The 13,645-nt window shown below is 48.7% G+C and overlaps 1 protein-coding gene across 1 annotated transcript in view; it reads left to right on the top strand.

Moving 5' to 3' along the window:
• The first annotated feature begins 727 nt into the window (after positions 1 to 727).
• LOC144498926 (lymphatic vessel endothelial hyaluronic acid receptor 1-like) overlaps positions 728 to 13,645 on the top strand; it is a 54,220-nt gene continuing 41,302 nt past the window's right edge. Inside the window, exon 1 of the mRNA XM_078220840.1 lies at positions 728 to 925. Within this exon, the coding sequence (XP_078076966.1) occupies positions 844 to 925 (82 nt within the window). The 5' untranslated portion in view covers positions 728 to 843. The remainder of the gene's footprint in view (positions 926 to 13,645) is intronic.

Below are 13,645 nucleotides of genomic sequence, written 5' to 3'. Positions count from 1 at the left end.
CCACCTAACCCCACATCTTTGGACTGTGGGAGGAAACTGGAGCACCCGGAGGAAAACCACGCAGACAGGGGGAGAAGATATGTGGGTTAGGTGGATTGGCCATGCAAAATTGCCCCTTAGTGTCAGGGGATCAGCAGGGTAAAAACGTGGGGTTATGGGGATAGGGCCTGGGTGGGATTGTTGTTGTGTAGGCTTGGTGGGTCAAGCGGCCTCACTTTGCACTGTAGGGATTCTGTGATTTCCAGCGTCCATGGTCTTCTGCTTTTGTTTTTGATGAAGTTGGTGGCCACATCTCATAATCCCTTCCTCTTTTTTCCGACGCTTAACCATGAACAAGCAACCTCCTATGAATTGGTAGCACCAACAAGATTGCAGCCACTGCCAGTGCTACATTAGAGCGAAGTGGGGGTTGATCTTTGTAAGTATTTGGGGGAGGCGGGGCTCAAGGAGGAGGGGTTCGCAAGTGGGGTGGGGGCGGGGTTTGAGGGACCAATGGTGGGAGAAGTCAACCAGGGGGACCCTTGACGGGGGTGTGGGGGTGGGCGTGGGACGCCGCTATGAACCAATTCCAAACCTGTGGAAAATTGTGATGCTTTACGGTTGTGTATGAATTTGAGAAGTTGCGCAATTAACGGACTAGCTAATTCTGCTGCGGTTTCATTCAGTTTGGTCGGGTAGATGAATATGTGTGGCTTCCTGTTTCCTGTCACCAAAGGGCTGTACAACAAGGACTGGCAGAGGCTGTGTTCAACACTCAGTCACGGGCTCCATCTCAGAGCAGGGTTTTGCTGGCAGGCAGTGGCTCCTCTGTTTAGGCTTTGTGATTTATGTGGAAAGCTGAAGATGAAGGAGTGGGGAATTCTGACACTGATATCCTTGAGCCAGACTTTTCTGGTATGGACTCAAACTTCAGTAGATATTAAAGGTAAGTTCATCAATCTTTCAGCTGAAAAGATGAAGGAATCTACTCTGACAGGTTAACCCAATGAATTAAATTGTCTTCTGGTCTCTATTTATAGTCACTTGGGGAGGGGGAGAACTTCTTTTCGCATGAATTAATATATATATATGATATAATCATCTGAACTTTTTTTTGAAACCAGTGATATATTTCCCACTAACCAAAAATGACCAGACTTTGGGCAAATGTGAATGTTCTGTAGGATGATCTTTAAACTGATTTAAAGGGGTGTGTGGAGAGGTCCTGTGCCACAGTGGGGAGTGTCCCTACCCCTGATCCAGAAGCTCTGGATTCAAATCGCACTGCAGGACCTGATAGCCAAGGAAGGTGTATTCATGTTGTGGCCAAATGAGTTGAGTGTTTACCTGTAAATCCTTTTAGCAAAGAGTAGGAGAGGGTCATAGGATAGAATCATAGAATCCCTACAGTGCAGGAGGCCATTCGGCCCATTGATACTGCAGCGACAACAATCCCATTCAATCTCCCGCAACCCCACACATTTACCCTGCTAATCCCCTGACACTAGGGTCAATTTTAGCATGACCAATCAACCTAACCCGCACATCTTTGGACTGTGGGAGGAAACCGGAGCACCCGGAGAGAACCCACGCAGACACAGGGAGAATGTGCAAGCTCCACACAGACAGTGACCCGAGGCCGGAATTGAACCCGGGTCCCTGGCACTCTGGGGCAGCAGTGCTACCGATGTGCCACCATGCCATCCCTGTCCTGGGCAGCCGTAAATTGGAGCCTCTATCACCACTATTTGGGACTGGCCTCCTTGCCTTTCCTGTGGTGGGGGCTCGCAGCCCTGTTGGGCTGGACCTGCCTTTGGGCAGAGAACTCAAGAGAGGTAGATGGATGGAGAACCTTGATTCCACTGAACTTAATGAACTGGCTCCCGGAATTTTACTGCCCTGTCACGGGAATCGGAGCGGGTGAGGAGCGGGCAATGGGAAGGTCAGTTGACCTTGGGCAGGATGAGCGAGGCTGTAAAATCCCACCCACTCTGAATGAAGTGTTATTACAATTGTTCTCCCAGGTGGATAGGGTCGTAAAGAGTGCCTTTGGTACATTGGCCTTTATAAATCGGAGTATCGAGTATAAAAGTTGGAGTGTTATGGTACGGTTATATAAGGCATTGGTGAGGCCAAATTTGGAGTATTGTGTACAGTTTTGGTCACCTAGTTACAGGAAGGATGTAAATAAGGTTGAAAGAGTGCAGAGAAGGTTCACAAGGATGTTGCCGGGACTTGAGAAGCTGAGTTACAGAGAGAGATTGAATAGATTGGGACTTTATTCCCTGGAGCGTAGAAGATTGAGGGGAGATTTGATAGAGGTGTATAAGATTTTGATGGGTAAAGATAGAGTGAATGCAAGCAGGCTTTTTCCGCTGAGGCGAGGGGAGAAAAAGACCAGAGGGCATGGGCTAAGGGTGAAAGGAGAAAAGTTTAAAGGGAATATTAGGGGGGGCTTCTTCACGCAGAGAGTGGTGGGAGTGTGGAATGAGCTGCCGGATAAAGTGGTAAATGCTTTTAACATTTATGAAAAACTTGGACGGGTTCATGGATGAGAGGGGTGTGGAGGGATATGGTCCAAGTGCAGGTCAGTGGGACTAGGCATAAAATGGTTCGGCACAGACAAGAAGGGCCAAAGGGCCTGTTTCTGAGCTGTAATTTTCTATGGTTCCATGTCTGCGTGGGTTTCCTCCCAAACACCAAAGATGTACGGGTTAGGTGGATTGGACATGGTAAATTGTTCCTTTGTGTCCCAAGATTAGCCATGGGAAATGTGGGGGGGTTACTGGTAAAGGGTGAGGGAGAGGGCCTGGGTAAGTTACTCTATCAGAGAGTTGGTGCAGACTCGATGGGCTGACTGGCCTCTTCTGCACTGTAGGGATTCTATGATTCTATGATAAGAATATAAGGAAGTTGAGAGTAGTGAAAACCCCAGCAGCTTGGAGATAATTTAGAAGAGATAGGCTGGAAATGAAAAGGCAGATTTATATATGGCAAGAGGTTCTCAGTTACAATGGCAAAAGAGCAGGTGGCGCAGTGGTTAGCACTGTTGCCTCACAGCGCCAGGGACCCAGGTTCAATTCCGGCCTCGGGTCACTGTCTGTGCGGAGTTTGCACTTTCTCCCCGTGTCTGCGTGGGTTTCCTCCGGGTGCTCTGGTTTCCTCCCACAGTCCAAAGTTGATTGGTCATGCTAAATTGCCCCTTAGTGTCAGGGGGATTAGCAAGATAAATGTGTGGGGATACGGGAATAGGGCCTGGGTGGGATGTGGTCGATATGGACTTGATGGGTCTAATGGCCTCCTTCTGTACTGTAGGGATACTATGATAAGTCGTTTAAGGTGTGGAACTTGGGTAGAAGTATCTAGGTGGGTATGGAAATAACAAACGCAGAATCACAGAAATTTTTATTCATCACACTGTGCCTGCTCCAGAACGAGTGTCACCAGCCTGCTCCATCACCCGCCCTCCCCCAGATCCTCTGCTGCTCTGTCCAAGTACAACAACAACACTTGGCTTTTATATGGAACCTGTAACTTCACAAAATGTCACATGCTTCACATGAAAAGTTTCAAACAAGAGTTCATCCTTAGCTTCTTAAGAAATCATGAGGACAGGTGACCAAAACCTTGGTCAGAGATATAGATTTAAACGAACATCTTAAAGGAGGAATGGAAAGTAACGAGCTGAAAGGTTTAGTGAGGTTTACAGCTCAGAGTCTTCTCGCTGAAGGTACCATTATCAATGATGGAGTAATGAGGGATGTTCAAGAGGCCAGATTTGGAGGAGTGCAGTGATCTTAGAGGGAGTTTACAGAACTACAGAGATCAGAAGGGGCAGAGCCCTGGAGGGATTTGGGAGCAAGGATGAGAATTTTCAAACCTAACATTAATAGAACAGGAGCCAATATTGATCAGCAAGTACAGAGTGGAGAGGACTTGGTGTGTGTTAGGACAGAGGCGAGATATTTGAATGAATTCAAATTACTGGACTAAATAATGGTTGTAGCCTCAATCATTCCCACAGTAAATTAGATTCTTCATGAATGAATCATAGAATCCCTACAGTGCAGAAGGAGGCCATTCAGCCCATTGAGCCTGCATTGGCCACAATTCCACCCAGGTCCTAACCTCATAATCCCATGCGGTTACCCTAGCTAATCCCCCTGGCATTAAGGAGCAATTTAGCATGGCCAACCCACCTAACCCGCACATCTTTGGAGTGTGGGAGCAAATCGGAGCAGCCGGAGGAAACACATGCCTTGTCATCTTGACCTAGTCAAATTGCCTTGACATTTTGTCTCAGAGTTCCACAAGCTATGGAAAGACAAGTCTTTTTCATCGGAACAGAGGAAATAAAGAAATAATTCAGCAGAGATGTTAGAGAGAGATGGGGCAGAGTGGAACAAACAAAATTAGGATTAAAAGGAAAAAGGTTCGGACAAGGAGTAAGACTTTTTTTCAACACAGTGTTGTGAGGTCAAGGAATTCATCATCTGCATGAGTGACTGAAGCAGAGACCACGCAACATTTACTAATTGGTTCGACAGGCTAACAGGGGATTTAGTAGAGGTGTCCAAAATAATGAGGGACTTAAATAGAGTAAAAAATAAGGACCATCTGTTTCCAGTAGTCGGAAGGTGGGTAACCAGAGGGCACAGATTTAAGATGGCTGACAAAGGATCCAGAGGTGGTGTAAGAAAGCCTTTGTGATCTGGAAGGTGCTGCCTGAAAGGGATAGGTGATCCACTAGTAATTTTAAAAAGTCAGTTGGGTAAGGGGAATAAAATTACAGTGCTTTGGGTGAAAGAGCAGTGCAGGGGGAGCTATTTGGATTCCTCTTACAAAGAGTCAGCACAGGCATAATGGGCCTCCTTCTGTGCCGGAAGATTCTATGGGGTTGATTCTCCCAAAAGTGCTGAATTGGTGGGAAAATTGTTCTAAATCCCGACTGTTTTTTCAGTTCAGCTTCACACTCGAATCTCCGCACTCTGTGCACTGCAGAGGTCCCAGTCGTGAATATCATTAAAAACCCAGGGGGGCGGGGCCTATTCACGCTGGAGTCTCTGACAGCTCCGGAACTCTGCGCATGCGCAGTGGCCCCGATCTGTCAGTCTTCCCATTTGTTGGCCAGCTCAATCGCTGGCCAGTCCGGGAACCCCCCGCAGCGCTGCCCCTCCAGCCCCCCCCGCCTCCCCCCCCCCATGGTCCGATCGCAGCCCCCCCCAATTCCCGGGCCAACCCTGACCCCCCCCACCCCGGACTGCCCTGATGTACAGCCCAACCCCCCCCAGCAGTGGCGATCCCCCCACCCTCCCTCGCCCCGGCAGAGCGACACCCAGCCCATCCCAATTGCTGCCTCCCTCCAGCCCAGACTGATCCCCATGCAGAGTGGCAGTGGGAACCCCCCACCCTCGCCGATCACCCCTAAGCCCTGCCCATAATAGGGGGCCCCCTTGGCACTGATGCTGACTGGGCAGTGCCGAAGTGCCCCCTGGGCATGGCACTTTGCCCCCTGGGCATGGCACTTTGCCCCTTGGGCAGTGCCAGGGGGCATCGGCTGGCACTGCCAGGGTGCCCATGCCCAGGGGGCACCGCTCTCCTGCCGCGCAACTCCCTGGGGGACTAGTTCCCCGAACATGAGGAGCTACTCCGAACCCCGCCGGAATGAAATACTCCCAGTGGGGTGGGAGATTCTATCGGGTCTGGCAAGTTCCGTGCCGGGCCAGATAATCACATGCAAAACATATTTAAACTACGTTTAAAAAAGATTCAAATGACTTACCTGCCTTCCCGCCGGTTTCCAGCGCGGTCTGGACTCCGACTGTTCTCCGGCTCTGGGAGATGCGCACGCGTTCCCAGCACATGCGCAAATTCCGGAAAAAGGCCGACGGCGTATTTATCCCAACCGGATCCGCCAGAAAAGTTGCGGGTCGCGATGGGAGAATCGGGCCCTATGATTCGATGTTTGGTGGTTAAAGGAAAGGAGAATGATGGGAAATGGGAACAAGATGGTCACATGTTTTGGGGCAATGTTCCCATCTCGGGTAAAGGCCAACATGGGAGTGGTTGGACCAAATACCCTGTTCCTCACTGTAATTTCCACGTATTGTAATGAAGCTTCGAGGAGCTTGGGGAAGGTGGGAAACACATAGAAGAAACACAGAAACACAAGAGGCAAAATTGTCAATTCTTCTCTCCGTGTTGTCTCTGGTGAGGAATGTGGAGGGAAGCTTGCCTGTTGCCTTGCCAACGTTCCCCATTGTGTTTTTAAACACAGAAAGAAAAGTGGAAGTGGCAGATCTCACAATGTCCCGCTGGCGGGGCAGTCTCTGAATGAGTCCACACTGCCGGCAGCCATGGCTCCCGGCAGATCGGTGTGCTCCAACCTGACGCAAAATAAAAACAATACAGCAGAAAACCCCAGGAACCCCCTCCCAGGGCACAGGACCACCCTCCCCCACAACAGGGAACCCCCCCCCCCTACCATGGAACCCCACCCCAACCCCAAATCTCCCCAGTGGAAGCCCCACCAACACTGCCCCTGGCATTGCCCAGGCACTGCCTCCTGGCTGTGGCCCCTGTGCGAGGGGGGGGGCATTGCCAGAGTATTGCCCAGGATTACTTCCCTTTCCCCCTTGTGGGTCCTGGCGGGTTCTGTTCGTCAGTTCACCGTTTGTCAAAACCTGTTGTAAACCTCCCCCCCCTTCACCCCCACGATGTGACATCATGCCAGAGGCACAATTCCCAAAGTGGGGGGGCGGGGGGCATGGCACTGCGGGAAACCCACTGAGTGGCTCCTAAATGTATGCCAATACATCAGTGGTGGGGTGCGAGATAATCTCAACAGGAAATCCCAATGGCATGAAAGCCATTTTGGGACTCCCGTTGGATTCTCCACTCCTTGCAGCTTTCCCTCCAGCCGAAATTAGGGTGGAAATTCCACCCTCCTCCCCCCCCCTCCCCCCCCCCCCCCCCGCCCCCCCCAAAGTCTGGGCTCATACTTTTAGACATTGTAAAATACAGGAACTGTAACTGACAGTAGCTGGTGGATAATAAATATTATTCCAATATTCAAATAAGGAATGAGATATGAAGTTATGAATTGTACATAATGTCCTTTACTTTCATACAAGGAGAGCTACATCAGCCTCTACTGTTCATCTGAACAACACAAGGACATTAGAGATAAGCAGCATGGATGTTGAAGCAATAGCTTCCACTTAACTTCACTGAGAGCTAGCCAGTGCTGTTAAGAAGGTTGAGTTTAACCCTCACACGATATCCCTACCCCAAAAGTGCCTGGTATTAATTGTTCATCAATTGTGCTTAATTATATGCAGGAGAAGGAAATTAATTGGGGTCTCATTTGAGAACATATAAAGAAATTCTTACTGCATCTGTGGACTGATTGAGATAGGAGACGTATGCTTGCAATGTTTCACTCTGTAAATAAATGTAAGTAAATGTGAGTAAAGATTGTCTCCAGTAGCATAATTCACTGACTGATTAACAGGGGCGGCATGGTGGCACAGTGGTTCGCACTGCTGCTTCACAGCGCCAGGGACTCAGGTTCGATTCCCAGCTTGGGTCACTGTCTGTGTGGAGACCATTGAGTCTGCTCCACCATTCAATCATGGCCAATATTTTTGTCATCCCCATTCTCCTGCCTTTTCCCCATAATCTCTGATCCCCTTATTAATCAACAACCTATCTATCTCTGTCTTAAAGACACTGAATGACTTGGCCTCCAAAGCCTTCTGCAGCAAAGAGTTCCACAGACTCACCACTCTCTGGCTGAAGAAATTCCTCCTCATCTCTGTTTTAAAGAATCATCCCTTTAGCCTGAGTTTGTGCCCTCTGGTTCTAGTTTTTCCTACTAGTGGAAACATCCTCTCCACGTCCACTCTATATGGAGTTTGCATGTTCTCCCCGTGTCTGCGTGGGTTTCCTCCGGGTGCTCCAGTTTCCTCCCACGTTCTGAAAGACGTGCTGGTTAGGTGCATTGACCAGAACAGGCACTGGACTGTGGTGACTAGGGGAATTTCACAGTAACTTCATTGCGGTGTTAATGTAAGCCTTACTTGTGACTAATAATAAATAAAGTAAACTAAACTGGAAATTTAACATCTTATACAGATGGTATGGAGCATGGGGGTGGAATCAGAGCAGCCTTTTTCACACAAGATCCAGATCCGCTTGGTGGACTATGGCCAGAATTTTCAGGCCATTCACACCACATTGCCGCTGCAAGTGGGGATGGAGAATTTGGCGCTCAGCCGAATCTCCATTCACTGCAGCGGGAACAGAGAATCCCGCCGGCACGAACGGCTGGAAAATTCCGGCCTAAGATGATCCAAAGATATGCAGGTTAGGTTGATTGGCCTTGCTAAATTAACCCTAGTGTCGGGGAATTAGCTGGGTAAATATGTGGGGTTACAGGAACAAAGCCTGGGTGGGATTGTGGTCGGTGCAGACTCGATGGGCCGAATGGCCTCCTTCTGCACTATAGGGATTCTATGATTCTATATCATCTTTGCAAGCACGTATTGGGTTAGCATGTGAAGCTCTTACCCCAGGTAGGCAATAACCTCCTCCAATCGCAAAGACCTGGACCTGATCGAATCCTTCAGATCTTGCTGAGCTTGTTAATTAGAATACTCTCTACACAGTAACATTAAAAAGACAGCCTTTTCAGATTTAGTTGTCATAGTGACAGCCACATTCGCAGTCCTTTATTGATTCGAAAAGAACTTTGAAGAAAACTGCATTCAATTTTTGGAATAATTTTATTGCTGCTCTGTTTAATCAATTTGCACACTTACATTTTTAGATTGTTATTATGGAACCGTGATAGAACAGAGAGATTTTGGGGTCTGTAGTCGGTAAAAAATACCTCTTGAGGCTGGTATGAGTCAAAATAGAGTCGGCTTTATTCTCACAAGCCTGCGGGAGAACCTGACCCCTTGAAAGCGGAAGCCAAAGTTCTCCCTGAACACAGAAAAGTGGGGATATATATACAGCATGGCTTCTAATACTGGTCACGACTCAACCCCAGACCAGTCACGACTCAGAAATACAATTTACAACTGCTGGTCACGAAGCCAGCTTCCAGACCAACTACAAAAAAATACATTGATAGCTTCTTGGCCATAAACCAGTGTATCTGGCATCCTCAGCATGCGAAGCGCAGGTCTTCTGTTTCCTGTTCTTCCCGCGGTTCCCCTTTTGAAGTTCCGACGCTCGTCCAGCTGCCCCAGCGGGAGTCCCTCTTCAAACGGCTGATATCGCGCTCCACACCATGGAATCGCCTGTCTTCCGCAAACCACACACAAACCTGTAGGAAAGGTAAGTCTTCACAAACACATTCACATTTACATTGACTTTCTATTGTTATAAAAATAAAAGTTAACTGGTATTAATGTCAGAAGCAGTGCAAACAAGAATAACTTTTATTCCTGTCAAAAGCAGTGTAAACCTGAGGAGATTAGCCACAATGAAGGGTTATGTTTGTGATACATTCTAAGTGCAAAATCCATTAACCCTTTAGGTACAAAATACATGGAGTACAAAAAACATTAACCCTTTCCCTTCTTCAGGGTCCGTGTACAGAAACCATTCCAAGGTAGTGAGCAACTGGTAGAGAAATGATTAAAAAGGCTACTGGAATGTTGTTTATTAACCTCAAGTGAACCAGAATTCGAAGTTGAATCATAGAATCCCTACAGTGTAGAAGGAGGCCATTCGGCCCATCGAGTCTGCACCGACCACCATCCCACCCAGGCCCTATCCCCGTAACCCCATATATTTACCCTGCTAATCCCTCTAACCAACGCATCCGAGGACACTAAGGGACAATTTTAGCATGGCCGATGCACCTAACCCGCACATCTTTGGACTGTGGGGAGGAAACCAGAGCACCCGGAGGAAACCCACGCAGACACGGGGAGGACATGCAAACTCCACACAGACAGTGACCCAAGCTGGGAATCGAACAAGGGTCCCTGGAGCTGTAAGGCAGCAGTGCTAAGCACTGTGGCACTGTGCCATTATGCTACTGCTGTGCAGATCTTAGGGTAGACTCCTGGGGTGGAATTTTAGCCATGATGTGGAGGTGCCAGCGTTGGACAGGGGTTGGGCACTCACCTGAAGAAGGAGCCTGAGACTCCGAAAGCTTGTGCTGTCAAATAAACCTGTTGGACTTTAACCTGGTGTCGTGAGACTTCTTACTGTGGAATTTTAGGCCAGTGGGATTTTACCATCCCACTAAAGTCAGTGGACTTCTGAACATCTGAGTGCATTTAGAGGCTCACCCCCATCATGACTGGGTGGTAAACTCCCACCCCTGCGCTCAGTTCCGGCCTCAGGAGGGATAAAAGGGCCTTGCAAGGGGTGCAGCTCAGAATCGCCAAAACGACACCAGAGCTAAAAAGGTTAAATTATAAGGAGAGTCTGCGTGTACATGGTTTGTATTCCCTCAGATATTCAAGATTGAAGATGCTCTAAGTGAGGTGTTCCAAGTGTCAAACAGATTTGGGCGGCACGGTAGCACAGTGGTTAGCACTGCTGCTTCACAGCTCCAGGGTCCCAGGTTCGATTCCCGGCTCGGGTCACAGTCTGTGTGGAGTTTGCACATTCTCCTCGTACCTGCGTGGGTTTCCTCCGGGTGCTCCGGTTTCCTCCCACAGTCCAAAGATGTGCGAGTTAGGTTGATTGGCCAGGTTAAAAATTGCCCCTTAGAGTCCTGAGATGCGTAGGTTAGATGGATTAGCAAGTAAATATGTGGGGGTAGGGCCTGGATGGGATTGTGGTCAGTGCAGACTCGATGAGCCGAATGGCCTCCTTCCGCACTGTAGGGTTTCTATGATTTCTTTCTATGATTGATAGGGTAGTTGGAGAGAAACTATTTCCTTTGGTTGCAGGTGTGTGGGAGTCCAGAACAAGAGGACAAAACATTAACATTAGAGTCAGGCTGTTTCGGGGTGATAACAGGAAGCACTTCTTCACACAAAGAACAACAACATAGAAAAATACAGCACAGGAACAGGCCCTTCGGCCCTCCAAGCCTGTGCCGATTATGATGCCCTAACTAAATGAAAGAACAACATATTTTTTTAGTTTTCCCTCTCAGGGTGTTGTTAGAATCATAGAATCACTATAGTGCAGAAGAGGCCATTCAGCCCATCAAGTCTGCACCAACTCTCTGACAGCGCAGCTTACCCAGGCCTTCTCCTCTGCCCTCTCCACCCGATTGAAACTTGAAACTTCCACCCTCAGAAAAGCTGTTAAGGCTGAGCATCAAATTGCTTTTGTTATCTGGTCAGATCTCAATTCACTTAATTTTAATTTTGTTGCAGGCTTTGAAGGGGGGAAGGGATCGGGAGAGGTTGGAGTCACTGGTAGGGAGGATGGCCAGGTATATGCTCCCTGACGCTGGCAGTTTTAAAAATTCATTCGTGGGACATGGGCATCGCCGGCTGGCCAGCATTTATTGCCCAGCCCTAGTTGCCCTTGAGAAGGTGGTGGTGAGCCGTCTTCTTGAATCTCTGCAGTCCATGTGCTGTGGGTTGACCCACAATGCCGTTAGGGAGGGAATTCCAGCATTTTGACTGAGCGAGTGTGAAGGAACAACGATATATTTCCAAGGTCAGGATGGTGAGTGGCTTGGAGGGGAACTTGCAGGTGGTGGTGTTCCCATGTATCTGCTGCCCTTGTCCTTCTAGATGGAAGTGGTTGTGGGTTTGGAAGGTGCTGTCTAAGGATCTTTGGTGAATTGCTGCGGCGAATTTTGTAGATGGTACACACTGCTGTTACTGAGCGTCGGTGGCGGAGGGAGTGAATGTTTGTAGATGTGGTGCCAATCAATGGTGTTAAGCTTCTTGAGTGTTGTTGGAGCTGCACCCATCCAGGCAAGTGGGGAGTATTCCATGGATCGGCTTTGGGGAGTCAGGAGGTGAGTTACTCGCCGCAGTATTCCTAGCCTCTGACCTGCTCTTATAGCCACTGTGTTTATGTGGTGAGTCCAGTAGAGTTTCTGGTCAATGGTAACCCCAAGGATGTTGCTACTCATAGTCTGGCCACTGAGGAATGTCCAGGGTATAGGCTTCCAATCCTGCCAGTAGGACATAGTTTTCATCTGAATTCTCTGTACGCTGAAAGGTGTAACCTGAATCAATGACTATTTTTCTCCAAATGTTCATACATCCTTTACAAAAGCAAGGAAGGTATGTTAAACATTTATAAATCTCTGGTTCGGCCTAAGATGAAGTACTGTGTTCATTTTGGGGCCTCACACTTCAGGGAGGAAGTCAAGACCTTGAAGAGGGCAGAGAGAAGATTTGCTGGAATGGTACCAGGAACTTCAGCTATATGGAGAAACTGGAGCAGCTAGGCTTGTCCTTCTTGGTGCTTCAGAGCAGAGAATGTTAAGTGGAGATTTAATAGAGATAGTCGTTCAAATTATGAGAATCAACTGTTGAAGTGTGGCAACGTCACCACTCCTGGGGTTTTCACTCTGGGTTTTCGCCTCTCCCTGGAGATCACATGGTCTGGAATGGGGGGGTGGGGGTGAGTTAATAGGTTGTGATGAACAAAGCATCGTAGCTGTGAGGGACAGCTCGGTGGATAGGATATTAGGATGTAGATAGGCTGGAAAATTGGGCGGGGATCCTGGATTCAGGATTCAATCCTGGACCGGGGAGCGGCGCGGGCTTGGAGGGCCGAAGGGCCTGTTCCTGTGCTGTATTGTTCTTTGTTCTTTGTTCAATAAGGAGAGAGAATCAGAGAGTCTGAGGGGGAAGACGCTCTGAGTGGGGGTACGGTCAGGTCACCCTCAGGCCTGCATGGTGTGAGGGGGAGGGGTTAAGAACATAGAACATAGAACAGTACAGCAGAGAACAGGCCCTTCGGCCCACGATGTTGTGCCGAGCTTTATCTGAAACCAAGATCAAGCTATCCCACTCCCTATCATCCTGGTGTGCTCCATGTGCCTATCCAATAACCGCTTAAATGTTCCTAAAGTGTCTGACTCCACTATCACTGCAGGCAGTCCATTCCACACCCCAACCACTCTCTGCATAAAGAACCTACCTCTGATATCCTTCCTATATCTCCCACCATGAACCCTATAGTTATGCCCCCTTGTAATAGCTCCATCCACCCGAGGAAATAGTCTTTCACCGTTCACTCTATCTATCCCCTTCATCATTTTATAAACCTCTATTAAGTCTCCCCTCAGCTTCCTCCGCTTCAGAGAGAACAGCCCTAGCTCCCTCAACCTTTCCTCATAAGACCTACCCTCCAAACCAGGCAGCATCCTGGTAAATCTCCTCTGCACTCTTTCCAGCGCTTCCACATCCTTTTTATAGTGAGGTGATCAGAACTGCACACAATATTCCAAATGTGGTCTCACCAAGGTCCTGTACAGTTGCAGCATAACCCCACGGCTCTTAAACTCCAACCCCCTGTTAATAAAAGCTAACACACTATAGGCCTTCCTATTATTTTTGGGTAAGGGGGGGGGATGCCCCTCTTTGATGAGATTGGTGGTGCTCCCTGGTCAGTTGGGGGGAGGGGGGTCACTATTTCATTTTCTGGGGGGAGGGAGGCCTGGTAAACGAACGCAGAAATTGGGTCGCCCTTTCAAAATGGCGGCTGGGTCTCAGAACAG

The sequence above is a fragment of the Mustelus asterias genome, chromosome 9, assembly GCF_964213995.1.
Source record: "Mustelus asterias chromosome 9, sMusAst1.hap1.1, whole genome shotgun sequence".
NCBI classification, from domain to species: Eukaryota; Metazoa; Chordata; class Chondrichthyes; order Carcharhiniformes; family Triakidae; genus Mustelus; species Mustelus asterias.
Note: the sequence above shows the minus strand (reverse complement) of the source record. Positions and strands in the feature narration are given on the sequence as shown.